The 26,906-nt window shown below is 42.9% G+C and overlaps 1 protein-coding gene across 3 annotated transcripts in view; it reads right to left on the bottom strand.

Annotated features, from left to right (window-relative positions):
* Positions 1–26,582, bottom strand: part of msrab (methionine sulfoxide reductase Ab) — a 39,008-nt gene extending 12,426 nt beyond the window's left edge. Inside the window, exons 1-5 of one of the 3 annotated variants that reach the window (XM_074692171.1) lie at positions 26,351–26,582; positions 16,770–16,838; positions 16,437–16,556; positions 11,228–11,332; positions 8,472–10,150 (exon numbers count right to left, since the gene is read on the bottom strand). In XM_074692171.1, coding sequence (XP_074548272.1) covers positions 9,993–10,150; positions 11,228–11,332; positions 16,437–16,556; positions 16,770–16,838; positions 26,351–26,549 — 651 coding nt within the window. In that variant the 5' untranslated portion in view covers positions 26,550–26,582 and the 3' untranslated portion in view covers positions 8,472–9,992. Of the gene's footprint in view, positions 1–8,471; positions 10,151–11,227; positions 11,333–16,436; positions 16,557–16,769; positions 16,839–21,038; positions 21,261–26,350 lie in introns of those variants that run through there. The other 2 variants (XM_074692169.1, XM_074692172.1) reach the window with 2 other exon arrangements.
* Between the last annotated feature and the right edge of the window lie 324 nt (positions 26,583–26,906).

Below are 26,906 nucleotides of genomic sequence, written 5' to 3'. Positions count from 1 at the left end.
GAAAATATGTTAAAGCCAGGGTATTGGAAGAATTGGTAAAGAAGCTAAAAGAGTCACGTAATAATGACAGAGGATCTACCACTGCCAAACAGGCCTTTTTATAACACACGGAGGCAGTCGAGTCAGAAAACCTTGAGTCTGAGTCAAGTCAAGTCCCCTAAAGTTGGAAAAAAACACTATTATCGTGCAGCTAGCAGATGGTGTCGTCATTGCTTTTAGTTTACCTGGTTACACGAGTTACTTTTTCGTTAACCTCAGACTGAAAATCTCAGGTCTTGAAAACTGTAATCTGATTCCCATGTGTCATGTGTGTTTCCCTTATGCTTGTTCAGTCATTACACAAACAGGTCTATTAGTCATAACATACCGTTATGGAATGGCCCATTTGGCTGTACCATTAGCCTCATGCACGACTGCCAAAAATTGTCCACTAACCCAATTGCACCATGGGAGTGAGGCAGGTGCAGAATATCATAAGTACGGGGAACTTCCTGGAAAAGCCCTATTCAACAAATACTCTACATAAACAGTGATAAACATGAGAAATGGTGTGTCTCCTAAAACTAAATTTGCTGTATATCTTGACATCGTCATAAGCTTCCAAAGGATTCATTCAATCCTTTAATATCTGTTCTATCTGCATATTTGGTCTTAAACAGTGCTATATGAGCACAATGTCCACCATCTTTGAAACAGGCCAACAGGTTTGGTAATCCTGCTGTTAGCACCTGAAATGGTGGGGTCTACCTCCATTAAATTTAATGATTAGCTGTAGCTCTAACCTGGCATACTGCTAACTGATAGTACAAACAGTCTCTTTTCACAGCTGATGGCTGATGTGCATAAAGGCCCATGTCTCCTTTAAGAATGAGATCTGAGGATTGTTGGTTTGAGATTTGAGATTTTTAATCTCAATGGGGCAAACCTGGTAAAAGAAAAAAGAAACTTTCCTGTGTACATGCTAGACAGACATCTATTAGAGTCTGAGTCTGTCTCAGTCTATGTCTTGAAGGTTCTTCCATGCTTTAAACATCTTGCTTTGCTCTTGTTTGCAAAATGAAAAATTGTCGATAACACAACTCATAATTTTTTTGCACCATACAAGGCATCCAGGTAGTACCTGTTGGTGGACAAGGCAGCACAAAGTGTGCATGCAGCTTCCAGCCTTGCTTCAAACTGAATAATATATTAGTTAAAAAAAAATAGCAGCCTACAAATAAATAAGTCCATCCAACAAGTCAAAATGCAGTCAATAGTGTGAACTGTGAGCCACAGTTCAGTCAGGACTCTTGACAATCTGGTCTACAGTCAGACATGAGTTTGAGTCCTTGACTGGAGGACTACAACACTGAGTACAGACCCTGCAAAAACTGAATCTAAGTGTTTGTCTCATGACAAAAAAATATAAAAGAAAAAAGTCTTGTTAAACTTAATATGAGCCACAAGCCCAGAAAAATGTCTTTCATCAACATATGGAAAGACAAAGTATATGGAAAGGCCTGAATTGCATGTAGGGTAAAAAGATCTGCCAACAGGCTAAACAATGTATTGTTTGGCTTCTTATTTTTATCAATTCAGACGTAATTTCTGTCTTTTAAATATCATGAAAGACTTATTTTACTTGTCAGGTGAACGTGGCTCATATTAAAAGAACTTTAAAAAAAGACAACAAAAAAGCTTAGAATTCATCTTTACAATGCATAGTTGTTTGATAAACTATAAATATCAAGTTTTGATCAGTGCAGTTTTCAGAAGGTTTAACAGAGCCTCTGATGCAGCAATATTTTTTGAGATAGCAGTCTGTATCTATCTGTGAAAATTTGGAAAAACGACCCATGAAACAACAATAATAAACACTTTGAACCAATCAGATCTGGTCAGGTTGGTCTACAGTTCCAAATTGGGAGTATAAGCGTAACTGCCTCCAAGGTCTGTTGCCCATCCAAGCTCTGAATATTGTCCAACAACATCCTGTTTGTTTCACAACCTAATACCTGACTTTTCTGTTGACGCTGAGGAAGAAACTGCTTTTGAATAAATACATACAGCTGAGACCACAATACACTGGCATCCTCCTGTCAGTGATCTGCATATCTTGTTCTCCTTAGATTAGATGCTACCTTACATCATGGTGTGTCACAACCTATCTGTGACACAGTCTGTTCAGATAAAATGGCTGTAAGTATTCATCTGGTCTTCATTCAAATCAGAGCAGACAAGCAGACATCGCCCGCTCTCCGGTGCACACTGAACGCCTGGGAGAATTTGCTTCACTGAAAATTTCATCAACAATATTAAATGCTTGAGTTGTTCAAATATGATTCTAGAAATAGCAGACTGTGGAGATTACCCTGTTGAACAGAATACATGCTTATGAGTCTGTTTAGTACAGAGCGTGTCCCTTACAATGTCTATTTAATCCAGTTGTTCATTCTTTTATATATTTCCTTTCAGGCAGCCTTTATTAGACTACTGGACATAAGGAGGCTGGGTATCTTCCTATTAGAGAACAAACTGAACTCTTTCACAGTCTCCACTCCCATTCCCTCCTCTGATGATGAACAGATCTTTGCCTACAATAAAAACAAGATTTACGCTCATGCTAATGGCCAAACAAGGCTCCACACAGTCATTTGATCTAACCAGAGTCTACCAAAGGTCAGAGGCTAGGATGCAAGGCAAAGGACGGACAAGGCTGGGTGAAGTTTATGAAAAGTGATAACTCTTTTATTTTTTTTTAAATGTTTTGGTTTAGATTCTAGACTGTAGAATGGAAAAAGCTGGTTGAGTTTCCATTAGTTAGAAAAATAAATTTATAAATGTCATGGTTTTGTTTTTTTGCATGTTGGGTCTTCAGCAAGCTTGTAATAAATAAATAAAAATAAATAGAATAGAATAGAATTTTTAAAAGAGTGAAAAGCAGGATTTTTTTTTTATAAATGGGGAGGAGGAGGGCACCTTAATTTTTGCTTTCTGCTCACAACAGGAGTCTGATGCATGCCAAAATCTATTTAAGCACAGTATTTAAGTACAAATATTCAATTACCTCTCACCTATTTGGGGTCTAACGCTTCAATTAAAGATAAATAAGATATGTATGCAAATATGCGCGGAGAAAGAGTGGAACAGAGATGCCATCTCTGTTGAGCGCTGAGCGGTAATGGGCGGAGCAACATGGTGGGACTTTAAGCAGGGACAGGCAGAGGTGGGCACCTCGGGCAGCAAGGAGCGGACTAATAAACTCTTGCCGCTCACATGCTTTGGTGATGACTGTCCTGGTAACCCATCATAAAGTTGTAGAGACATTTTAAAACTGAAAATGTCAACCATCTAGTGACACAATACACATGTATATTCAGTGTCACCACAGTCCATCCCAAAGTTGTTGATGGTCTGGATCTAAGTCACTGACCAGCCTAAATCTTTGTCATTTAACTCTCCATCTCATCTGCCTTCCTGTCTCTGCATCCATCTCTACCCTCGCCCTCTACATCTCTGCAGCGTTGGATGTCGGCCATCTTGCCCCCAGCGCTGTTGTTCAGTGACGAGGCTAATGGTGGCCCCTTCCTCAAAGGCCACAAAGCCGCTCTGCCATTGGCTGCCTCGCGGAGCCTTTACTGTGATTGGATGGCTGTCAGGGGGTCTTGTGGTTTTGCTGTCGCCTCTGACCTTCCTTGCTGACCCCTGAGGGCCTGACAATTCCAAACACACACATGCACAGACACACACACATGCGTTGGTTATACATGTGCAAGTTCATATGGGTAAAAACCTCCAGCATCCTATGATCACACATCTTCTGGTCTGTTTGCTTTAATTTGATAAAAGCAGCATAATAGCAGCAGGAAGTATTTATTCTTTGCCTTCAGGAGAAGGTAGACATTTAATATCTCATAAAATGAGTGAAGATGACAAAGCTTTTTCTTAATCAAAAAATGAAAGCTTAATTATAGAAAACATAAAAAGAAAGTCAACGAGAGCCCTTGAGTGGAAGTAGCTGCTTCCAACACAAAGAAAATTAGGATTCATCACATCTTCAGAGATCCTTTCACCATCTGAAGAGTTGTTACTCCCAGATCAAAAAAATGAACATCAGCCAAACCCCAGCCCAGCTTTTGACTATAGTAAGTCCAAACCCATCCCTCAAGCTTTTGGTCCTCAAAGAACTACAACAGCAACAAATACCACCCCCCCAAAAAATAAAAAACTTCGATCCCCTCCCTCCCGCCTCCGCCGTCTCTCTCCTACTCTCTCCATTTTTAACAGCCCCCTTCGTTATTTTCTCCATCCATCAAAGGCAGCAGTAATTATTAATGAGAGCCTCCCCGTTCTCTCTGCATTATGCATGAGAGCCTTGCCTCTGAAAGCAGAGGGTAATGGGGGGTGGACAGAAGGGGAGGGGCTACCGGTCTGAAACGCATACACACATACACACGCCGCCTCTTCAGGGTCGCTGACCTACGCCCACAAAGCCAAAAATATTAATTAATTGCTCCCCTCTTCAGTCAGAAAATTTTACAGATGTCTCTTCAACATGAAATGCAAGCCCAATCGCACAAAGTGGGAGGTGTGGTTCGGTTTGTCAAGTCTCAGAGGGACCAGCTACTCTCTGCAAACCTGTGCACACAAACATACATGCGTTTTTTTTTCTTCCTGCTAGTTGTGTTCAAACCCGTTGAGATTTCCTGCAAGTCTGTTAAATCTCTTCCAGTGTTTATCCCCGCACGCAAAAAAAAAATAAATAAAAAATAAAAACGGCACCACTCAGCTTGTCCCTGCTGGCTGTTGGGGATAAAAGCCTGCTAGTTCTCCTGCTTCAGACTTCACCTTCATTTGTTCTTTCTGCAAACCATGCACAGTCACCTTGTGTCATTGGCAGTCTCTGAATTCCTCTCTTAGTAATTCCTTTCTTTTTCTTACCCCTTGTATTTGTCATTTCAGTGTTACACAAAAAGTACGTAACAGTAGGAGGGAAATTTTGCTGCTGTGGAAAACTCAGAATAAGAGGGAGGATATGAAAATAAAAAGTTAAAATCACAGGCTGGGACACCAAAACTGAAGCATGCCCTTCTCCTCCCTCCTCACTCCTCACTCAAACAAGTAGCCTCCTCTTGTCTTATTGCTCTCTGGATTTGTTTTTAAACGACAATCCCACATCCATTAATGACTGTAAGAGCTGAGATTAGCCTCACCTCTGTCCTTCCTTACTCTCTTTCTTTTCCAGCCTCCTCTGTATTTCAGGAGGGCGTTCAGCTCTCAGAATAGATGCACAACGAGAAAAGACTGCAGATGAGGTCAAAAACAGAAGAAGATTTATAATTACACAGAGAAAAGAGTAAACATTTCAAAAGTCAAGCTATTGTTGGTGTCCACAATTAGGAACTTTTTCGCTCTTCATAATTGGTGACTTTTTGCATCTTTCTCAGCGGAGGGAAAGAAAGTGAATTTGGGATTATAGCTTTTGGCACTGTGTACCAATTAGACTGAGAGAGCATTTAATTTAGTTTCTTTTCTGTGACTTTATCCCTTTATCCTTCCTCATGAACTGCGTATGCATCAAGACTTCATACCTGCTCACTCTTTTGGTGTCTGGAGTTCTGGTGTTTTTTATGCCGATGGAGTCTGACATTCAGGAGTTATTTCCCTATTTTATTCGTCAGAAATAAGTACGAACAAATAAAAACTATAATGGCTGATAACTGCGGTCTTTCCTCTGAGTGTGTGTGTGTGTGTGTGTGTGTGTGTGTGTGTGTGTGTGTGTGTGTGTGTGTGCGTGATAGTACTCTGGATTGTGCCGAGCCCCGCGGTCCTGTTACGACTGTGTGCGTGCCAGCAGAGCTCTCTCTCCTCCTCTCCCCTCTCAGCTGCTATTTTTGCCCTGTTCTTATGTAAGCCGCTCCTGACGCGCTGGAGACAGAGGCAGAGTACGGAGCTGGGATGGTGAGAGCATCCCTAGCGGACAGAAACACACACACACACACACACACACACACACACATACACTCTCCTTGCACGTGCATCACACATATATGAACACACATACACAGATTACATGCACTAAGGGGAGAGAGTGTGTGACATATGCAAACATACAGAGCAAAAACCACCAAGTGATGCTGCGCTGGCTGTCAGATGGTGACAGTACACATACGGAGGCAACCTTAAATCAACAGCAGAACTGTGTGCGCCTTGGCAACAGTGTTGTGCACGTGTGTGTGAGTGTGTATGACTGTAAGGTGTACATGGAGAAGAAAACTGCAGTGACTATCATTGTCTCTTTAAAAAAATCTGCTTTATCTCTGCTAAGCTTCAGTTTTATTTTCTCTACAGGAGCAGTGCTCTCTAACATGATCACTTCATGGTTCTGGGCATGTTGTCAGATCACCCGGATTCTGGCCCTTACTGTGTTTATTTTTAGCTGTGTCTGAACCGAACAAGAAGAGCTTGTTCTACGGTTGTACTTAAGTCACTCCGGATGAGAAGCGTTGAAATTTCCCTGTATTTCAAGCCTTTTCAGTTTAAACGTCAGCAGTAGACCCAATCACAGCAAATATATTTAAAAAATTTTGAATGTAAACTACATCCACCTATTGCCCAAGATTTTTCTGTATAATATTATATCATGATTTTAAATTGAAGACAACACAAATATGATCTGATTTTTCAAATTTTGCAACCACATTGAGCTGCTCCCTGAATATGAATACAGGAAAGTACTGAATTTTCAATTGATCTCCATCTTCTTTCAGTGCAAAACTCCATAAATATGTGTTTTTTCTTCTTTTTTGTGGTGTAAATTGAGCTTTCCAATGCTCAAAGGAAAGCTGATAGTCTGAAATGAACTCTTCATGTGTTAAGGTTTCATGTGAATTTCTGTGTTTTCTCTCTGTTATATTTAAAATAAATAAAAAGAAAAAAAAAAAAAAGAAAAAAAAACTTGGATTCTTAAAAACCTTGTTCCAAGACCTCTAAATTTTCCATTTTGTGATGTTTAAACCAACTTTGATTTTGCTCACACACATACAAAGCCTCACTATTTTCTTCTATTTCTCCGATTCTGTGTCATTCACTTTCCTCTTTTTGCTCGTGAATCTGTTTCCTTGCAAGGCGGAACAAGAGCTCAAAAGCGCTAAAACAGAAAGCTGAGAATTGTGCCTGACAAAAGCTAACAGACTTGCAAAATAACACTTATAAGTTATATAATGGAAAACTTGAATGTTATCCAGCTGACACACATAACTCAACCCCCACTGCGAGCACACGTGCCGCAATCTCCATAAATTAGGGCCGTCAGAGTGCGTACGGGTGTAATAAGTGACACCTGGTAATGAGCAAGCCTTACTCAGCCAACCAGAGGAGGGAGAAGGGGTGAGTCAGAAGTGTGGGGGGTTGAAGAGGTCACAGGTCAGAGGTCAAGGTCTCCTCCTGTGGGGTTTGGCTTTAGCATCCCTAAATTGAGGGATGTGGTGACATGGGGGGACCTGAGGGGACCCCAACAGGGAATTGGCGTGTGTCGCAGCCAGCTGGGGTGGGGATATTATATAAAGGAATATTCATGCTTAATTTGATTGAAGAAAATAACTTCTATCAGCATGACTAGGCAGATGGAAGACAGATTGATTTATGTCTGTCTGCTGATCTGACCCTCTGTTTATTATGCATGTGTGTTTGTGAGATAAGCAGATATTTAACGCGACGTTATTTGGGCCAATAATATTTCCAGTGTAGCTCCAAAACAGAGTTTAAAAACCAGCTGAACAGAAACTCACCATCTGATGGCTTTTCCTGATTTAAAGACTTGTAAAAAAACCTTTTTTACAGTGTGACCCATCAACATGAACACCTACACGTCTTATGAGGGCATACATGGACGTACAAACGCTATCAAATGAGGACAGCTGCCTCGGCCATCTTGAGTTGTGTCAGTTGTGTCTATCTGTGTATGCATGTGATGCTTGTTCACTGACGCAGCATCAGCAGCCCACACGGTGGAAACTGCATGGCCTCAAAAGAGAAAGGATTCAGGAAACAAGGGAAGGGGAGAGGAAGAGAGATGGTGGAAACAAAGAGGAGGGGAAAAGCCTTGGTTGTTAAAGATGAAGGGCGGCGGAGGGTGGGGGAAGGAAGAAGGGAAGACAGGGAAGATAGGGGAGAAAGGGAGATGGGGGTAGGGTGGGGAGGATGAGGAGCAGGGAAGGGAGAGAGTGACTAAGAGATAAAAGTGGAGTGAGTGGATGCGAGTGTGTTTGTGTGATGAGCGGATGGCCTCAGGGAGCGGTCGACTCACTGTGCTGCTCTGCGGATGTGCTGACAGGCTCCGGGCTGTTAGCTAGCTTGCTTTCTCTGTCGCTTCGCTCGCTGCAAAGCGTACAGTGGTGGGGGTTGCAGGTGAGACAGCTGAAGTTGAGAGGCGGGTTAAATAGGAGGAGACAAGGAAACTTGGAAAGGTTGTGGAAACGCAGATTCTGGGGGCAAAGGATGAAAGAGAAAGGTGACAGGAGGAATCACAAAAAAGTAGTTGACGTTTGCTCAAATTGGTCGAGAAGCGTAAAGGGTTGTAGGGTAACACAACTTTGAGAAAAAAGATGGATGGGTTTACAGGTATTTGCCACAAGAGATGCAGGGGAAGAGACGGGCCTATGTTCTATAAAAAGGAAGTAACCAGAAAACCATTGGCGTGCCATTGGTGCAGCTGTGTGCACTCTCTCCATGCATGGTACGCGTGTGTGTTCGGCTCATCTGCATGTACGCACAAATGGAGTAAAATAGCCTATGAGTAGGCATAATGAGCACTTGTGCATAATGTGAGGTGAGCAGTATGCTTGTGTATGGAAATGTGTGCGCAATTGATCTGCAGTGTGTGAAAGAACAGCGAGATGTGTTAACAAATCAACAGCGGTCACCCCGAAAAACAGTGAATTGCATTTTCAACCCCTGATGATGAAACAGAGCTGCTGTCGCCCTCTGACATGCAGATGCCACTATGGCTGCTAAGTTCATGTGCTGGAGTGTTTCTACACACACACACTTACACACACACATGTGGAGGTAGGGTACCAAAGAGTTACTTCACCACAGATGTAAGAAACTTATAATTTGGGAGCGTGTTGAATGGGGGGTCTTTATGCAACATCCCAGGGAAGCCAGCAGATTGAGACTAGTGTTGCTGAATATGGAAAGAGGGCACACAGCAAAGGCTGCTGGGAGTTTCTGATTGGCTGCTAATGTTGCTATCCAGGCTAGGATTGGTGGAGCTGACGCAGCCCGACATCACGTTGTCGGGACTAAACCCTTTTGAACTGAGGCAGAGCAGAGAGGCACAGATCTCAAAACACACACACATATGTGCATGCACACTTGCAGATACACACACACAAACACGTATCAAAAGGAAGTATTGCATGAAACTGAATATGCATCTGTACATGATAGCTCCACATGCACTCCAACATAAAGTGCATATGTATATAAACCAGGCTGTGCTCAGTGTGTATCGTGTCAGGAGGAAACAGAATTCCTAATGTTCCTGGGCTCGTCTCCATATACGATGATCTCTGGTGACTCTGCACAGCTAAAAGGGAAAAGAGAGAAAACTTACTTAATTTCTCCATTCTCTTTTAAGCCCAGCTCTAAGGTGGACAGAATAAATTGGAGCTTAAGCATGCGTGAAGGCACAGCCAACGGGCCCCTTTCCACCACTCCACGCCACATTTGTCAAATCAGAGGAATTTCAGCTACACATGAAGTGAGGATCGGAGGAGGGAGACGCAGGGATTCACAGCCGAGTCACATGCAAGGAAGCAAAGGGAAACGTATGTTTGGGATTGTGGTTATTTCTGTATATGTTGCCTGGTTTTAACAGTGACAAAAAAAAAAGAAGGAATAAAAAAACAAGTAGCGGAGTGCATAGTCAATGAGCTGCATGCTATTAATAAAACATGAGGTGAGACAAGGCGGTAAGTCAGGGGAAATGCATGACTACTCCTTTGGCCTCAGTGCCTTTGCCCCGTGGCGTGTCGGCTCGACTCTGCTTGTGCCTTTGCCCGTAGTAAGACGTGTCTCTGCCCTCGGCTACGGCGAACAGGAGAAGAGTCACATCCGATGGTTCTTGGATGAACCTCGGTAGAGACGCTTTTGTTCGACTCTGCACCTGAAATATAAAGTCGATCCGTACGCTAGGGTAGGAATCTTGCAGGATTTTGTTGGTACACACACAACCACGGTTGATATTTAGGTCAAAATATGTGAAAACAGGTGAGATGGATGCAGAGGAGGTGAAAGAAGTGGTGTCACTGAGTGTGTGTGAGTGCGTGTGTGTGTATTCTTGGGACTGTTGGGACTGTTTTAAGATTGAAGTCCAAGCCTATGAATCTTTGATCCATCTCTTCCCAACTTGTCATGCCCCCCTCCCTCTATCCAATATGAGTGAGCAGAGTACCTCTTTGCTTGTCCTTTCTCCCCAAGCACACACACACACACACACACACACACACACACACATACACACACACGTGCACACACACACACACACACACACAGCCTCCTTGTGCCCTCCCGGTGCATTAATGTTCTTACATCACCTCCTCCAGTGAGCACAGAGAACAAGAGAGCAAAAGAGACTGGAGGAGATGGAGTGATGAGTTATGGGGGATGGGTTCTTGCTGGGTGGGGAAGAGGAGAGGTACGGCAGCAGGATTCAAATGCTGTGAAGTTGGACGTATGTCGTGTATAAGAGGGAGGAAAAAACGTAAGTGCAGTTAAACTCTGCTGAATTATTTTCAGGGAAATGTGACACCCCGAAAGTAAAGTTTGCATCGTGAAACTACACTTCATCAAACCCAAACTAAACTCATGATCATGTCTGTGTCATTCAGAAGCCTGTGTGTAGAGTGAATGACAGAACCCTGGTCAACATTTGATGGCGAACATGCTGTGCACATGCTCCAACAGGAAGAGAGTTTTAGGGCTCCAACATGCACCACACTGGTGTGTTTCTCCATGGATGGCTGGATCTCAGACACATTAACACTGTCTGGCGTTGACTTACACCCATGAGACCTAACCCCCCACACACTACTACAACTCACACACACACACAGGCACAGGCACACGTCTGGGCATCATCCTTCTGCTCTAATACACCCTGTGCCCCTCGGGACGGGTCTTATTTAAGGGCAACTTTTGGGTTCTGTGTGGGTTCATGTGTTTGTGCATTTTGGAGTCTAACCTTGAGTAGGGTCGTGATTCTCCCAGAATTTTTGCAGCAGCTCCTTAAGGCTGATGACCTCTGGGGAGAAGACCACCCGCACTACCTCAGTGTGACCAGTCAGACCTAAAAAGAAACAAAATTGCATGGATGAAAGATGGTAGTCGTGTGACATTTCAGCTTCAGAGTTCCTCAAAATCCATACAAAAAATTATTTGACGAAACAGCTGACTAAAATTCACAATGCCTGCATGTCAAGCCAAAATGTGGAAAAAATGCAAGAAGCTAAGATGGAGAGAAAACAGGAATTATGAATAGCATCCTTGTGAGATGGTTGTATGTGTCATTGAGTTCATGTGCCAGGGGTGGGAGACACTCAGGTTGAATCCACATGGAGCTGTGTTATTGCTTGTGGCACAATGGGAGAATGTGTGTGAGAGCAAGAGGGAGAGGGAGAGGACAGTAAAGGATGGAGCTTATGGTGAAAGTTGCCAAAAGCACACAGACACCTGCTACTGTCTGCAGCTGCCAGGACCCCAAAGCTTCAACATGCTGCCTGCAGGCATTCTCAAAGTCGGGCATGCTTTAGGTCTCACATGGAAGTCCGTGCGCACACATTCACAGCAGAGTGTGTGTGTACTCACATGCCTCATTGCAGATATTTTCTTTTGCTGAATTCAAACACAGAGGTGTTGCTATTTTGAAATGGTATAAACAGCAGCGATTGTCTTCCCCGAAACAGAGATTCTGTTTATACAGACATGTAGATGATGCATCAGGTGCAATGCACACAATAGGAGAAGGGCTGCCAAATTCATGCATCTGGACGAAAGTCCACTTCCTGTCTCTGAGTGAAGCCCAGCGATTCCAGTCAAGCCAAATGAACATGGAAGACTTCACTTGGCTTGATATACATGAGAAATACTTGAAGCAGTGCAGCACAAAAAATTTTCATGATTCTGACAATGTATACTCCAAATTTTGTTTTTAAATTTTTACATACCTTTTAAAAATGGCAAGACGGCAGTATTAACTAGAAAAGCCCTCAGAGAGCAGACCTCCTCCAAGCATATTGTGATTGTCACCAACACTTTAGTCCTACTTTAATGTTATACTCCCTTTCAGCAGACTGTCTGATACAATTTGGTGTTAGTTGCAGGTTTGTACCATAATTTGTTTCCTGATAGTGTTAAAATTATGATGACCCAGTACATATTTCATATTCCAGATCTTAGTATCCAGAAAATTGCCAGGATCTGGATCGTACTTTTACATCTGTCAGAAATTATAGTGACCGTGTCTTGTATTGTTTTGCAAAGCAACCCGACCATTTATCGTGGAATTATATACACATATGGTGAAAACAGCCCTATCTCACAATGATAAAGAATCCTTTAAAAAAGTCTTGGATCCAGATGGTGATCTGGATCACCTCCAAAATTTAATCACTTTTTCCTTATCCCATTTTGAACATTTCCTGAAAATTCCATTAAGATCTTTTCATTACTTTTTGAGTTATGTTGTTCACAGACAAACTCTCCTAAACATAACCTCCTTAGCAGAGGTAATAAAGTACATTGTAAAAATGAACTTTGTAAAGCTGAACCAAGCATAATTTTAAAAACATAGTTGGATGGAGTGTGCTGTGGAGTTGCTTAATGCGCAAAAGCCAGCTTATACGGCCAAAAAAATCAGGTGGGCTGAATCACCTGATGACTGTCCACCAATTTTTCCCATCTAAGTTTGGCAAGGATAACACCAAGACAGAAGGCAGGGCATCCCATATCCTAAAATCTCATCTTACACAAACATTTGGCTCTGGTCACAGCCAGCAGTGTTAGGATGAAGGCTAACAGTCACGCCAAAACAAGTCAACAAGGACGGCAGAAAGCAGATAACAAACAGAGATTTCAAAGAAAAGTGAACCTGCATGAATTTGCACGCTTGTACAAGTTGAAGGGGGTGAAAGGCTTCAACGTGATGTACACCAGCATCACTAGAGCAACCAGAATTTGTTTTGCTGAAGGACACTTGTGCAGGAGGAATTATTTAACCTCCCAAAAAACAGGCAAGCCTTTATTTATTGTTTTTATGTTTAACTGTTTTCTGCTGGTGGATATGGTGAAATCTGACTTCATTTGGAGATGGTCTTATCAGGGAAATGGCACTGGCAGTTGTTGTGTTAGGAATTTTTATTTCATTTGTTTAATTTATTTTTTATTTCTGTTGTGGCGGTCATAACAGTCTCTGGCAGAAGTAGTATGGTTATGATACACTCTCTTAAAAGGCTGGAGGCCTTCTAAATCATGCAGTCCAGAAAGCATTGATAGGCATCCTTTGAAGAACAACTATGAGTGGATCCGAAGCTGACAACTTTAGACCACCTGGGTATGAGGATTATGGGTCCCATGAAACTGTCAAGAGCAACAGCACAAAAGGACCCTCAGCTCTCGATTCTGTACAGTTAACGCACCACAACGCTTTTATCTATTCTGCTTATTGATCCGATTCTTTATGAATTCCCTCATCAATTCCTCATGTGAACTTTCCCTGTACAAAAAGTAGTTTTACAAATATTCGGTGTCGACATTTCATTGAGGGCCTGGATATCTCTGCATGTAATAAATAACACCAAGTAAAATTTGCATGTCATGAGACGTTGATATACCGTTTTGTAATATGTCATTTACTGAAGTAGGCCATCTAGTGTCTCGAAGTAGTTATAGCTAAGCTACGAGATGTTTGGAGCCTTGCCTTAGTCATGAAGCCAGCCATGAGCCTGAAGGTAACTCTATGCTAACTGCTAGCATATCAATGCAATTTCTAATATACATTAGCATCAAGCTAGCGCTTTTTTGTTTATATCGTTTTTGGTAAATAAGGAGATTTATACCCTCTTGAGTGTATTGAATGGGAATCCGGTGTTGTAAGAGAGCAGTGCTGCACGATTTGGGGAAAAGGTGCAATTAGAGATAAGGTGGACAATATTGCGATTGTGCTTGTGATTTAATAAAAAAAGTTGTGTCATGAGTCTACAGACTTGCTTGGTTATCATGGAGAAAAATCAAGAAAAAAGCAGAGATGGATTACCAAGGATTTTAACTGTGTAATAATTCTCAAAATATCCAAACTTACTGTATACAAACAACAATGTACAGCACAACAGTACTGTTTTGTTTGTATTCAAAATAGCACATTTATGCCACTTTTGCTTTGCACGTTTTGAAAATCACATCTTTTTGCTGTGTCATTCAACCGGTAACCAAAATAACACCAAATAACAGAGGTAGAGTTTCTTTTAGCCTTGAGCTCATCACTTACTTCTTTGTGCTCCATCTTGTCTGATTAAACTGCCGTACCAGGGGGGCAGGTAGTCACATGACCAGTTGAAACAGTGACTGATTAGTCATCTCACCCTCGCTCTCTTACTCAGTTCACACACACACACACACACACACACACACACACACACACACACACACACACACAGACACACACACACACATCACTCACACAAATACGCACATTTTTTTACACTTTTTTAAAATAATTGCACAATCGCACCTCTTTTGTGATTACATAATTGCAAGTGCTGACATTGCGATTGCGATTGCGATAATCGTGCAGCACTATAAGAGAGTAATGTACATTTCTTTGTGTGTTCAATTTTTTAGTAAAACTTGAAGCTAAAAATCGTAAATCAGAGTTTTCTTGGGAAACTGCTATTTAACTGCTAAGCTAAAATAGCTGCGGCAGACGATCGATGAAAGGTCTGGTAGCTCCGGCTTAATGTAAAGAATTGATAAGAAAATTAGCACAAAGGCTAATGATTTTGATGGATTGAAACATTTCTTATTGATTCTCAACAGGAACAGGTTTTCAATTCCCATCCCTACCACAAATTGTTCTACGCTGTAAATTAGTCAGGCTAAAATATGCCAAATGATAACATCTCTATCAATCTCTCTGCTACCAGTGTCATCTGTCGTCCCCCATCTAATTTGACTGCACCTCAACCTCTGCCATTCTGTCTGTCAGCCCATTCACCTATCTGCCTGTCCTTCCATCCCTTCCTGGCTCTGCTGACAGTTCAATCATCCTCTTCTTCCTGTCCGTCTGCCTGTCTGTCCGTCCAGCTGTCTGTCCTGCCCTGGCTGTGTTGACAGCTCCTCGGTCTCATGCCGTCGCAGTGTTCTGCTCCGTCATGGCCATTGGAGCGACTCCTGCACTCTCTCAGCCGATGGACAGGCAACCGTTCTTTCTCACACTTTTTTTTCCCCCCTACAATTTTCTTTCTCTTCGAAAAAGTTTATTTTAGCTGTTTCCCCCTCCCTTGCTGCAGCTTTCAATCTTTCATTTTCTGTCATCTGTCTCCAACTCCATCCTCCTCTTATAGCTGACCATCTTGTTGCTGGGAAGCTGACAGAAAGAGAGACTTGGAGATGCATAGAAAACATAAAATCCCTTTAAGGGCTCTGCTCAGAAAGTCTGCCAACCAAACCAAAACCCCTTTTCCCCTCCTCTCCATGTCCCCTGTGCTGTGTCTGCACCTAGACTCCACGCCTGCCTGTAATGATGCTCCCTCCAAAAAAAGGAGCCAAAAAAACTAACAACTCACGACTCTCAAACCCGAGAGAAGAGTACAAGACAGAACTAGAGGGCTTCAGTGGAATTATGCATCAGTGCCCTACATGAATATATTTGATGCAGCAAACATGAAAAAACTATTTTGGATGTAGAAACATTGGCAATTTTTTATAGGGCTTTAATAGCATTTGCAACAAAGTCAAGCTTGTATTGGCAACATTGGGTTCGCCAAATCATCAGCAGATATGTGGCGCTCCATACACAGTAACCTGTGTTTGCAAAAAAAAAAAAAAAAAAAAAGCCGCAGTACAGCACAGTACAGAGCCCAATCCTTACAAGTAGGTCATGTGGGGGGCGGGGATGGGGGGTGCAGCCCATCTGGAGCAGTGCATTCTGAGTAGTTGACTGCAGATGAAGGGAAGCAGCAAGAGGATGAGAGCGCTGTACTTAAAACACCCTTTCCAAAAAAATCTGTATCTTTTTCTTCTTTCCTTTGCTCTTTTATTTTGGTCTCTTGAACCCTGACTGATCTGACAGAGAAATGTCCTGCCAGCCCACTTCACCTCCGCACAGGGACGGCCACAGTCAGGTAATATAAATCAAAGAATCAAAGTGCGGAGGAGTTTGGTGCAGAGTGAGTTACCTGTGCAGACCTCTTCGTAACTGGGGTTGGGTGTGAAGCCTCCGGCGTAGCCCACCTGTGTGGAGAAGACTCCTGGAAGCCGCCAGAAGAGTTTCTCTACTCCCCAGAAACAGCCCATACCTGCACTCAGCAGAAACAGGCAAACACATACACCCAAAACAACCCACACACACACACACACACACATGCATGCCATATTAGTGCTTCTGTGTTATTTTACCATCCAGAGAGAGGCCAACACTTCACCAAAATGTGCCAACAACCACAAACTGTTAACCAAATTCCATATTGGGCTGAATCTGATTATAAAAACGTGCAACTGTGCAGTCTCACCAAACATGATGGTCTGCGTGCCGTCTGGAAAAGGCTCCACAGTGGGATTCCCATTGACTGCATGCTTATCTGTGAGAGGGAACAGTGTGCAAATGTTAAAATAAGATCATAACACTGCATTCAAACAGTACAAATTACATTCAAAGAGGTCCATTAGTGGCCTCATAGTTCTGTGCATCGTCACAAGCTTGACCCGGACCAGCGGATCAGAGGTGGAGGCTTCATCTCTGGAAGACATTTAAGAGATTACACGGCTTTGACCGCCATTCAATCCCTGCTGTCCTCTTCTCAATACCCACAATTAAACACAATCATGCAGTTATTTTCTAATCTCTTTTTACCCTATTGCATGTCTGCGCATGTGTGTGTTAAAAAAGAGAGGCCTGGCACCACTGGGTGTCCACAATGCGATCAATTGAAGACACTTCAGGGGCGCACACTTGTATAACCTCACGAGCAAGCCTAATCTTCTACTTGGTAAAAATACCTCATAAGTAAAACAAACTGGAGTACTGAGAGGTGACGGGAGGAGGGGAGGAAGTGGGGGGTGTGGATGGCACTCTACTGCCAACTGTGCTGCGTGGAATTAGAGTGCTAAAAAGGAAGTGTGTGTGTGTGTGTGTGTGTGTCTCCCCACAGATGTGTGAGGAGGATTAGGGTTTAAGAAGACTGAGGTGACTTAGCGTGCAAATCTCCACTAAGCAAGGCTGGTTTGTACTGCAACCACTAATATTAGTCTACAGATAAACAGGCCACAGGGTACACTAAGGGCTTAGGCACATACCATTAATGGATGCTTGCTCTAAGTTTAATGTGTGATTGGTCGCTCATTAAAAGGGGTGTAAGGTGTGTCACTGACCTAAATGTGTGAAAAAATTCAAAGCAGGAACTGACTGTTGGTTAATTTAGTCGCAACTTTTTGAAGTATAAAAGGATTTTATAGGAAAAGCTCTTTGCCTGGATCTGTACCAGCAAAGAGTCTATGGCTGCACTGACATCAATACTGGCTTCAGTATCACTCTTTGCACCAGCATTGGTATGAAAGTACTAATACTAGGATCAGCTATAGTTAAAAAAAACAATACAAGTACCAGTATAAGGTACCAATATTGGTATGGGATACTAGTATCACAATAAGATACTTGTGCCAGCAATGGATATCAATACAAGTATCAGATGGTACTTTTATGGTGCTTGTCTGTTGTTTCTGACCACTCAATGTCACAGTGCCTATTCATGCAAAGGGCTGTGAAACTCAAAAAGGGAGCAAATTTTTCTGCATGTACCTGGAGACTTGTGTCGAATGTCACACAATGATCCAAAGTCAAAAGTGGCTCCAATCTGCCTGATAAACTTGCTCAGTGGTGTATCAGCTTAGAATGCAGTGAACAGGTCACTGTATGCTTATATTAGTTTATGTCACTAGCTCCCACCACTACTGTCGCTGTTTGCCACTTAAGGCATGGTCACACTGGTCATCCATACCATACCGAAGCATAGTTCAACCCTAAAGTCCAGTCCGTTCGGCCAGTGCGCCTGCAAGTTTACCTTGCTTAGGCATGGTACAGTTCCTTGGCTTTGGCACTTTTTGAGGGGGTGTGCTTCAGTACAATACACTTCAGGCATGTGACCGCTCCTCTCATCAAGCATTTTAAATAAAAGTTGCGTTGTTAGAGGGCTGTGTCAGACCAAAACAATTGAACATAGTCCCAAAAGTAACTAAAAATGTAGCAGTTTTCTCTGTGTTCTCCATTGTGCTGACTCTGATGACACCATGCTTCTTGTAAACTGATGCGTTATGATGCCATATACGGGCCATGCACGTGCCTTAAGGCTGGTTTGTATTGGAGGAGTGTGACCGCAGGCTGAACTAGCTAGCACTGGAATGGTGCTGCAGGGGCCAACCACACCCAAGTACACCATGGTATGGGTGGCCAGTGTGACTGAGTCTGTACAGTCAGTATTAGCTATTCTCATTCTTACACAATAACACTCAGCTGAGGGTCTTGGACACTTCGGCATGTGATACAAACCCCCAACTTTTTGATCGAGACAACAATGATATCATAGGGCCACAGATTCCCCTTATCAATACTGGATACCAGTTTGAGTATCACTTACCAGTATCTGTACTGGATAGCAGTATTAGTATAGGGTAAAGTATCGGTGTTGGACACCAGTATTGAGGTATTTGTGGTACAATATGGGTATGAAATACAAGCATCTGATTTGGATACCTGTACCAGTATCAGAACTGGATACTGCTATTGGTACTGGATATCTGCATTGGTAATTTAATGTCAGTATCAAAATTGGGTAGGTTTAAATGCATTTAATATCCGTATTAGAATCAGGAAGCAGTTATAGTATTGGATACCTGAACTGATATTTATCACTGAGACCAAGAGTTAGAAAATGCTCATCAATAGTTCCTGATTAGATATCAATAATTACTTACCAAAACTAGCAAGTGGTCTCAAGTTAAATAAGTAAATAAATAAATAGATAAATTAAAAAAATACAACAACAAATTTTTACAGGAAAGCTTCATATGAAATCTTGAAAAACGTATGGTATTAGTGATTTCTATTAACCTTGTATTATTTTCTTTACGCATTGGTGCTCAGTGGTTCTCAGCATTGGCTGGTACTGCACTTTCAGTATCTCAACGGGCATTGGACAGGAAAAACCTGTACTTGCATCTCCACAAGAAGCAAAAGAGGCACTTGACCTGATACCGCCTGTCTTGCTTTGCCACCTCAAGGGCACTTTCTGATATGAGACAAACTTCTGAGGTTGCACTCGCAGATTGCAGAAGCATTAAAGGACCCATAAAATGTCACAGAGGCCCAGCTGCCTTAAGGCAGTCCCTTCCTGCCCTCCTGTTGTGCGACAGTTCTGTCTTTTAGCAGCAGGTTGTTTGGCTCTGCCAGGTCATGTTCAGCGGCACAGTCAGCTGCAATCAGAGTGGATCTGTGTCAGTGACTGCACTGGATAAGTATTCTACAGAGGTGACTTAAGGTGGCAGGAGAGAGAGAGGAAATCTTCCTTCTTCTTCTTCTGTGAGTTTTGTTCCATCTCCATCATCTGCTCACTCTAACCCTCTTGTCCTGCCTCTCTGGCCAGAGAGATAAAAAGCAGTGAAGTTGCCAAATGAGGGAGAGAAATTGAGAGAGGGAAAGGGAGACAAGTGTGTGATAGAGGAGGAGGAGTGGGAGGAGGAGAGATCAGCCTGCCAAAACAATAAAAGCAGTAAATAGCCAGTGAGAAGCAACAGATGAGGGAGAGCAGAAAGGCAGTGAAGGATTCTTTTGGCTTTCAGACCGCCATGCCTTTGGGCTCTATATAAAGCGACCAGGCACTTCATCCAAGAGAGGACACGGGGAAAACAAACATGCAAACAAATAAACAAACAAAAGAAGAGAGGTAAAAATGAAGATGGCCAAGAACACAACGACACTTCAGTGTCCAGAGAAACCAAGTGTGAGCCAACCCTCCCCACCCTCCATCTTTACTTGTTACCGTCCTCCTCACACCGCCTTCCCATCATCCCTCGCTCCTCTCACACAAGCACGTGCCTGCACGCACACAAGCACTCAATCAGCTGCACAATTGCTCTCACACCAACCTCTGCTGTGGGTATTTCTCCCATGGAGCAGCTGGCAGAGGTCCAGGTAGTGCCAGGCTCGCTCCTTTCACTGTGCCTTACCCCCCACCTCCTATCCCCCTGCCAGCCCAGCGCCCACACCCCATTCTGCCAGAATTACCCCACCTTAACACACACACAGGCAGAGAGAAAGAAGTGGCTGAATACTCTCACTACTCTGCCTCACTACGCCTGCAAAAGACAGAACAGAGGACGGCAAAAACACAAGCAGGGCGGGTGACCGACTGAGCTCACAAAGAAGAAAACAGGCTGAATATGGGGGATGGATTCATGAAAAGGATTCTTTACCAACTTGGATGAGATATGGGCGTAATTTCTTTTGTGCACCTTGGTTTTTGAGGATATCTGAAAAGAACAGTACAGTACAGCGGGGCTGAGGCGGAAAACTTTGGTCACCTTTTGTTGCTTTTAGCTTGATGGTTGTAGGCGGCTGGACCAGAACCAAAACACCAGACCCGGCGCCCTGCCACCTTGCTTGAATCGTGGCTACTATCATTCAAGGGTACAACAATCTGTTGCTAAGCGATCAAGCTGTACTCGTTTTGAGTGGGTATTTGATCTTTGTTACCCTTCGTTTCTAGCTGTGGTCCCGTGTTTCTCACCCGTAAAACTGCAGTCCAAGCGCTGCTGCCCCCTCACGCAGAGGAACAGGAGAGGTACCATCCCTGGATGCCAAGACTGGAAACAGAAAAGGTTGATTTCCAGGCTGCTCTGTTTATTTCCTTCCCAAAAAAATCCATTCTCTCTATCTTCCTCTTCCCTCCCTTTTCCTCTTTCTAGCTTCACACAGGTTGGCAGAGAGTCAGGCACGAGTCGTCGGAGGAGGCTGACGCTTTATAATGGTGCCAACTACCCTCTGCTGTATGGGAGGATGGGTAGGGGAGGAAGGAGTGGGGCAACAGAGGGGAGGGGAGGAAAGAGGCAAGACTGGAGGGTGATGGTAGAGTTTTAGGAACAGGAAGAGGTGAGTAACAATTAGCCCAACTTGGTAACGTGACTTTATAAATCTATCTAACGTCGCCTCTGGCTAGGCTGGGAAAACTGTCTGGACTCTGATGGGAGGAACTTTGAAGCGTCCATGAATTCCATACATACTGTATCCTAGCAACGGAAACAGTTGCTATGGGGAAGGCTACCTACATTGGCTCTGGCTGCACATTCTCCATCCAGCAAGATGGAGGCACATCCTGTTGAGGCCTGGCAGTATATCTTTACCCAAACATGGATGAGGAAAGAAGCGGGTGGGGTAGACCTTGTGCGCTTTTGGTTTTGGAGACAGTTGAAGTAAATATTCATTGAGTCCTCGCATGCGTAAGCTCCTTTTAATGCATTTCCTTTATCATTTTCCAACATTCTGGCCCCATATACAGGTACATCTCAATAAATAAGAATATCGTGGAAAAGTTAATTTACCTCCGTAGTTCAAATAAAAAAAGTCAAAAGCATCCATTATATAGATTCAGTTCACACAGAGGGAAACATTTCAAGCATTTTTCTTTCACTTGTAACAATTATGGCTCAAAGTTAGTGAAAACCCAGAGTCAATATTACACAAACTTAGCAAGACACCGAGAAGAAAGGATTTAATAAAAATTTTTAGCTTTCTTAAAAGTATCTTCACTTAAGCCAGGCATACACTGTGAGATAGTTGGCTTGTTCTGAGATGATTTGCCACTCTTGCCTCTAATTTATGGATCGGGCCGAATTTTGGCACAATCACATGTCGTGCTTTGTGTAGTATACGTGGGGTAATGAGAAGGGAGTAATACCTCACGACGTGTCCCAAATCACAAATCTGTTGATCGCAAGAAAATCAAACATGTTCTTAATCTTGGTCGCTCCTCTTGAAGGCACTGCACACTAAAAGCAGTGCCGCGAGAGAACAGAGCATGGGCGATCTCTGAAGTGGCGTCAAAATAGATACAAAAAAATGCCAAATGCAATTTAGCTGTTAGCTGTAGCTGCTTACCTCCAGTTCTTGCTGAAAAATTGAGAAGCCATATTGCCAACTCCTACCCAGCCATGTCCTTGTCCATACACATCTTCTTTTTGTTCTTGTCGTCTTTCCGCACAGAATGGCACAAATTGCCAAGGCAGGCAGCGCGTTTGTTTTTGTCGAGCGCCTTCGGTGTGCGTCTCCGACTTCTGGGTTCCCCTTCTTCTTCTCCAACCTCTTTTTCACATTTACAGTTCCAGATTCTAGAGTCCAGCTCCCAAACACCACTGAAGAACGATACAGAGTCTGACGTGTGGTATATTCTTACAGTTTGAGCAGTGAAGGCGCATCAGTGCATTGGGTGTTATAGTTTGAGAACATGATTCGTAGGTATCAAACTTTTGAACTCAGCGATCTAGCAGTTTGAGATACAGCTGAATCAGATTATTTAAAATATTATGCCTGGCTTTAAATGCACTCATATTCATAGTTCCTTCTGCATGAATTACTACATAAATGCAGGACGGCATGGAGGCGATCAGCTGATGGCACTGCTGAGGTGTTCTGAAAGCTCCGGCTGCTTTGATGGCGGCCTTCAGCTTGTTTGCATTACTGTGTCTGATGTCTCTCATCTTGGTCTAAACAAATTAGTTTGCTGGCCAGTCAAGCACAGTAACACCATGGTCCTTTAACCAGTCTTTGGTCCCTCTGGCAGTGTGGGCAGGAGCCAAGTCCAAATTAAATCAACATCTACATAAAGTTAGCGGAAGGACACAAGAAGTGCTCTAAAATTTCCTGTTGAAAGACAGAGTTGACTCCAAACTTCAGAAAAACATGGGAGACCCACACCAGCTAATCACACGTCATTTTAAAACATCAGTTGGACTTCTAACAACTCAGAATCTGTTCCTCTCCACTCTTCCTATTTAAGCCATAATCATCACGATTAAAGGAAATCAATTCTTGAAACATTTTACCCTCAGTGTTTTAAATCTGTGAATAATATGAGTGTCACTTTTTGAATTTAACTTAATAAATTTACTTTTCCACAATACACTAATTTATTGTGATGCACCTCTATTTTTGAAAACTTTCCCATCTCTTCATGCACCACACTAGTGTAGAGTATCAGGGTCAAACTCATGCTCACAGCTAAGAGTGCTGCGGTCAATTTAGTTCAGAGTAATGCACGTAGGACAAGGAGGAGTCTCTTTCTAATGGACACTTTTTGTGTTAATATCGCCACAAAATCTATAATATCTTTTATGCAACACAAGCACAACAGTAGTTTACAGACTAGGGTCATCTGAGGAGAGCATTAAAGTGAAAGTCATCACCCTGTCTGCTTTCATGCAGTGTGTTCTCCAGACTTTTACCTGGTTTATCCACACGTTAGTTCATCCTGACTTTTTGTACCAGGTCTTGGCAGAGAATTGATGCTATAGGCCAAGGGGAGATGCTTTTGTTCACACAACTACCCTACAAGAACAATGTTGAGAAATGTTCAAGGTTGCAGTGCATGTGTGAACAGGTCTCCAGTTCCCATGACTTACTGTGGCACTAAGACCAAACTACCTGAAGGATACCAAGCAAAACTTGAGCAGGAAAAAAAGATGTATCTGCACTGAAGCACCAGTCTCTATCAGTGAAAAACAGTGCTTCCTAACAGCAAATCCCTTTATTTATCTACCCCTTCATACATCATTTGCATGTCTTCTCATTTAGTTGCTCATTCTTTTTCACCCCCCTGAACCATTTGCAAAAAGTGAAAAAAAAATCAAGGGCATCTAGGACGGCAGAGATGGGAAAACAACAGAGAAATAATACCAGAAATATATCTTCGCTGTGAACCTGCTTTGAAGAGTTATAGTGAAGCATGTAACAGAGATTGATTTTGGTCAGCTGACCTCCCCCATCCTGTTTGGAAGAAATATTGGCAGTCTATACTGCACTGACTCAAAATAATAGCCACTGTGCCCCTACCATGTAGCAATCTGCCACTGGATCATTCTCGCCAAGGTCACAGTTACATTATACAGACTGAAGCTAGGGAGGGGACGCAGGACACCGGGACACCAGAACAAGGAACTGGAAGCTTCTTTTAAGATGCAACTTTCAGACTTAGTGATCTCTATTGCAGGGAGAAGGAAAATGTGTGTACTCACACACACACACACACGCAAGGCTGGGACTGCACAGGGAATATGTGGAGACAGTCCTTGAATTACTCATGCTTACCAGCCCGCAGCGACAAACACCAATATTCAAACACACACATGCACACACAAGAACAACCCTGTCCCCACCTAAGCTGCACCCCACGGTGAAAGGGGTGGAACAGATTTCTGCCATGCGGTGTCTCCGAGCTGCTCCGACAGACGGAGCAGGAACTTACGACGGGGCGGAGCCTTCATGCGCATAATGCCCAGATGGGCCCCTGGACGCTGCGGCACCACTTCCTCATATGCACTCACACCCTGCTCCTACATTGCACTTTGTGGGATCTTACTCTGAGAGCACGAAGACAGGGACCAGGTTCAAATTTCAATGTGTCGTCTCGGTCACTGACTCGTGGTTACAGACTCTGTCACCAAAGAATGTTATGATAAATATCTAATCAAAGAATTATAATGGCCAAGATAAGAAGAGCGGGTTCGACGGGTTTCCACTTGGAGCCCACTCAATGTTTGACAACAGAAGGCAGAAAGAGGCATTTAATTCTGATGTGGACAGAGGTCATGTAAGTTGAAATATCAAAGGCACCAAAACTGTTACGAAAGTAACGAAAGTACCTGAAACACAATTCTAGTGCACAAGCTAAAACTGTTGAAAGCATCATCAGAATTGGTGCAGATTCCATACAATAAGCTGTTCCCAACAATGGCACTACACATCCCGTCAAACTTTTACTGCCACTTAAGAATTCAATTATAACATGAAACCATGAACAAAACTTAAATCTACAAGACACAGAGCATGTTAAACAGTTAAAGTACTTCTGACTGACTTCTTTTCTGAGGTCAAATCTGCTTGACAGATTCTGTTGGTCAAGACTTGAATGAAAAAGTAAATACTGGCAAGGGCGGTGATGGTAATTTGCCAGTCTTCCAAAAAAAGCCCCGTCTGTTTATCTTTTTATCTATGAAATTAATACCACAGAGTTCAATTCATGCCAAGGTAATCATTCACTACATCGTAAAAAAAATGTGCACATTGTGTCATTTTTCTCCCATCGTTAAAAAAATGACAGACAAGCTACAACCTGAATCAGTCGTAATTTACGGTATGAGATCTTAACTTCTTCCCATGACAAGGCCGCATAATCTCTACCAATAATCACCACGTAGTGCACAAAGACATAAAGGTGTACTTACTACCTTGCCAAATAAAAGTTTGTTTTGATGACATTTCAAAGCAACAGGCAAGATATAACTTGAAAGCAACAAATCCTCTGGTGGGAAAATTTCTCCATCATTACTTAATGATCAACATTTTTTCTCATGAAAGGACACCCAGTTATATCTAATTATAACTGCATAACTGCAAACACCAGAATACAAAGATTGCTGCTTTTTCGTCTTTTCTGCAGAGTAAAGCAGTGTTACTGTGTTTCCAAATTCTTGCACAAATTCTGACTCATGCTACAGTCATAAAAAGGGAAGGGTTGCTCTAACTCAACATTTCTTAATACCAAACATGTCAGATGCAAATTTTCTACATGGCTTTCATTTAAATGTTACTTTTATTGCATTTAATTAATTTTATAAAAATAAATAAATCTTGGAGTAAATCACCTGATACAACAATTAATTGTTCAATATAGCAACAGGAGGCATTTTCTTTGATTATTTTTCTTCTTTAAACTGACTGAAGGTCACTTACGTGCGTCTCAAGCACGTAACTTAAGCACGTGAACAGTTTACAAAGTGTCACCCATCCCTGAGCTGTGGATGCAGCCTGTCACGGTGTGTAATTTACCTGCCACGACCATTTTCTCCTCTCTTCCTTTCAGAGCGCGGTCTTTGGTTGGGAGCTTGTATTTATCTGCCATTGAGTCAGCAGCAGCAGCAGCAGCAGCAGCGAGCGACACAGACAGGAGCAGAAACCAAACGGTGTGTAGTGTTTGTGTTTGTGAGAACACCTGGAAAAGTGATACTTTCTTCCGGGATACCTCCATAGCACCACGTCGTTACGTTTCACAGCGGGGCCGGCGCGACGGAAGGAGGGAGGAGGGAGGGAAGAGGAGGAGAGACGACGGCGAAAACGCCATCAGTATGAATATTCATCGTGCGTGGGCAACGTCGTGCACTGCATATTAACTAATCAAGGGGTTAATATGACTTTGGCACAAAAGCCTACAGTGCGCCGCGTGCGGGAACGAAATTAAATTTAAATAAATATCCACACCGTGCTGCATGCAAATGAGCTCGCCCCAATTACCCGCTCTCATTTAGTGGGAGGTGCTTCTGCTACATCAGGCTGAAGTGTGGATGTATGGATGGGAAGGTCTTCCTTTGTGGTTCATTTTACAGAC

Source organism: Halichoeres trimaculatus, unplaced genomic scaffold (assembly GCF_033239565.1).
Source record: "Halichoeres trimaculatus isolate MK-OKI-2021-1 unplaced genomic scaffold, fHalTri1.1 fHalTri1_scaffold_17, whole genome shotgun sequence".
Classification (NCBI taxonomy): domain Eukaryota; kingdom Metazoa; phylum Chordata; class Actinopteri; order Labriformes; family Labridae; genus Halichoeres; species Halichoeres trimaculatus.
The sequence above is the reverse complement of the archived record's forward strand: the minus strand, read 5'-3'. Positions and strand labels throughout refer to the sequence as shown.